At 35.1% G+C, this 3,385-nt stretch overlaps 1 protein-coding gene across 1 annotated transcript in view; it reads right to left on the bottom strand.

The window, feature by feature from the left end:
• Positions 1-2,105, bottom strand: part of LOC135152130 (uncharacterized) — a 4,442-nt gene extending 2,337 nt beyond the window's left edge. The window contains exon 1 of the mRNA XM_064091964.1: positions 2,004-2,105. Coding sequence (XP_063948034.1) covers positions 2,004-2,105 — 102 coding nt within the window. The remainder of the gene's footprint in view (positions 1-2,003) is intronic.
• Positions 2,106-3,385: the final 1,280 nt, after the last annotated feature.

Raw genomic sequence — 3,385 nt, 5'->3', positions numbered from 1 at the left:
ATATATAATTAGGCCACTTCCCGATATGACGGTTGAGCAGTAGTTGCATGAAACTATATCAGCTGACTCTGGAGATATTCTGAAGGCTTTACTTGAAATAGATGACTTGATAACTTGATCAATTTCTTCGATTGATAAATACTCTGCATAACTTCATACGTGATGACGCTTAGTGCACTGGTCTGGTTCACAAGCGACTAACACTGAAGTCAAACATTGTACCGTCTTTGTCAACAAACATTGATCAGTCGGTTCCGGGTTAGTTTATGCTTCAGTTTGTTGATTATAAATAACCAACCAAGATATATAGAAATATCTTGCTTCAGGGGTTGCACTGAAATCTTTCGAGTACTTGGACAACATCTTCATTGCTTCCACAATCTTGAATACTTCAATCTTTATTCTTCACTGAGGCATGAACATATTAATGAACTTCTTCCAGTGAACTTATTCCTTCAAGACTGTAGATGGCTTCTTCAACCTTTGTCTTCGTATCTTCCAATTCTGGTGGCAGGCGTAGTGTTATTTACTTGTCCTGTTCTATTGTTGAGTTATCATCCCTATGTAACAGATAGGGTTGTCTTTATATTTAGACTTACAATATGATATTTGTTCAAATATATGTTGATGATATTATATTTGGTTCTACTAACGATAACTTGTGCAAGAGATTTGCTAAGTTAATGCAGAGTAATTATGAGATGAGTATGATGGGTGAACTATCCTACTTTCTTGTTCTTCAAGTAAGCCAATAGGAAGATGGAATCTTTATTTGCCAGTCAAAGTATGTCAGAGATCTTCTAAGAAAGTACAATTTAGAAGACTGTTCACCGGCAAAGACACCCATGGCCACTGCCACTAAGCTTGACCAGGATAAATATGGTAAGAAAGTTGATATCTCAAGCTATCGAGGTATGATTGGCTCATTACTCTATCTCACTGCTAGCAGGCCAGATATTATGTTTGCAACATGTTTATGTGCTAGGTTTCAGGCTGATCCTAAATAATCACATCTTATAGCCGTCAAAAGAATCTTTAGATATCTTAAGGGTACACATGGTTTAGGTATTTGGTACCCTAAGAATACTGGTTTTGACTTAACCGGCTATACAGATTCTGATTATGCAGGTTGCAGGATTGATAGAATAGTATATCTGGAAGCTGTCAATTTCTAGGACGTCGATTGGTTTCCTGGTACAGCAAGAAGCAACACTCCAGAACCAAGCACATAGATATCAGGTATCATTTTATTAAAGAAACATGTCATGAATGGTACTGTGGTGTTACATTTCGTACCCACGGCTGATCAGATTGTTGACATCTTCACCAAACCACTTGATGAATCCACTTTCTCTAAGTTGGTTTGTGATCTAGGATGTTAAATATGCCATGATTCTATCTATATATATTTTATATGTATTTTATTATTATTATATATTTTTGTGAATTTTCTGTGTAATTATATCTATTTTATTAGATTTTATATGATTGTTTGTAAATAATATGATAATAATCTGTGTAATTATGCATGTTTATATAGTTTTCTATAATTTCTAAGTGCTGCATACTCCCCTGTAATATTCTCTATGCATTTAGATAGTTATATGTATTTATTTTGTATTTTTCAAATTAATTAAGCATAAATATTTGATTTTAAGTTAATCATTTTAATGAATTAAAGTTAAATTCATAAGTATTTATATTTAATTAAAGTTGAATTTTACAAAATATATGTGTAACATATTATACATTATGTGTATTAGATTTTTGATTATGTGTGCAAAAGGTTTTATTGTTTTTAAATAATAAAAAATCATAATTTTCTATTTTATTTTATTAAAATTCTGTTTTAATAGCTCGGTATGACTTTTCTAAAGAAAGTCATACCGGCTGTGGCTTACTACACACACTTCACTAAACCGGCATGACATTTTGAAAATGGCATACCGCGTCTGTATGCCCCCTTTGTATTCATCGGTATGACATTCCAGGAAATGGCATACCGAATGCTCGAAGAATGCCTGTATGAAGAGCACGGTATGACATTTCCGTAAAATGTCATAACGACCCCCTACATCTCCTATGACTTTCATTTCATAAGTCATACCTCCTACACTTCATCTTCTTCATCATAAATATACACACACACGAACTGACTTTGCCTTGCTCGATTCTTTTTCAAGTTTTTGCGATAAAACTTGCTGGTTACTTTAATTCAAGTGTGTTACACTTGCTGGTTACTACTTTTAATCACGAAAACAGTCGAATTGCTGCCGAAATTTTGAAAAATCGAAACCCATTTCACTGAGTTCGACTGAGTTGGACCGAGTTCCCCGAGTTCGAGCGATTTGTGACCGATTATGTGACCCTGTGACCTTGTTTTAACAGTTTGGATCGAGTTGTGGTGGTGCTGGTTCGATTGATTTCAAACCCTAGTTCTTGAATTCGAAAGTTAGGGTTTTTGAAGCTAAATTGGGGATTTGTGGATTAATTGGAGCTCAGGCATTGTTTGGGACTTAACCTAAGCCATTTTAAGATTAATTAAATTTTAATTCGAATTTAATCATTTAATTCGAATTATTAATTAATTAATTAATTGATATTTAATTATTAATTGAATTTTGTGAGAAATTTGAGAATTAATCTTTTATTTGAAAAATTCTCACTTAATTCAATTTTTAATTCTAAAATGGTCGGTCGTTTCGTAATTGAGGAGACAAACTTGAATGGATTCTTTGACCCTGAGGCAAGTTTGGCTCGTTTTAGACCGTGGGTTCGTTTCCTGAATAGTCAGTCGCTCGTCAGCACTGCTATTACAGCTCATGCAGAACTCCAGATACAACTAATTCAGGACTTCTACTCGACAGCCCTGAATACCACTTTATTGGATAATTATCGGTTTCTGGATATATACACGGAGGACGTACTATTCATATCAACTCTGATGATGTGAATAGGATACTGGGGTTTCCGAGGGAGAATTTTGTTGAACTCCCTACTGAAGATGAACTCACCCAATTGTTTCAGACGATCTTATATCAGGGTGAAATCAACTTGCCTAGGATGTTGAAAGGCAACCTGAAGCCCGAGTGGGACCTTTTCTTCGACACTTTGGCTAAGTGTTTGCTCCTACCACTCGCAAGAACTTCAATGTAATAACTTCATTGCTTAAGAAGATTGGGTTCTGCATTGCTTATATCGCCCAATCAACTTTGGTAAGCTCATACTTCAATCCATTCTTACAAAGTTGGGACCACTCAAGAACAGATCAGTAGAGCAGAATGCAAAGGTTGCATGCTTTTATCCACGCTTTATCATGTTATTCCAAATGATAAAGTGACTGATGCTGAGAAGGAACACCACATCAACTCTCCCGTGGCACCAG

This window comes from Daucus carota, chromosome 4 (genome assembly GCF_001625215.2).
Source record: "Daucus carota subsp. sativus chromosome 4, DH1 v3.0, whole genome shotgun sequence".
NCBI lineage: Eukaryota > Viridiplantae > Streptophyta > Magnoliopsida > Apiales > Apiaceae > Daucus > Daucus carota.
This window is presented reverse-complemented; position numbering and strand designations above follow the sequence as displayed.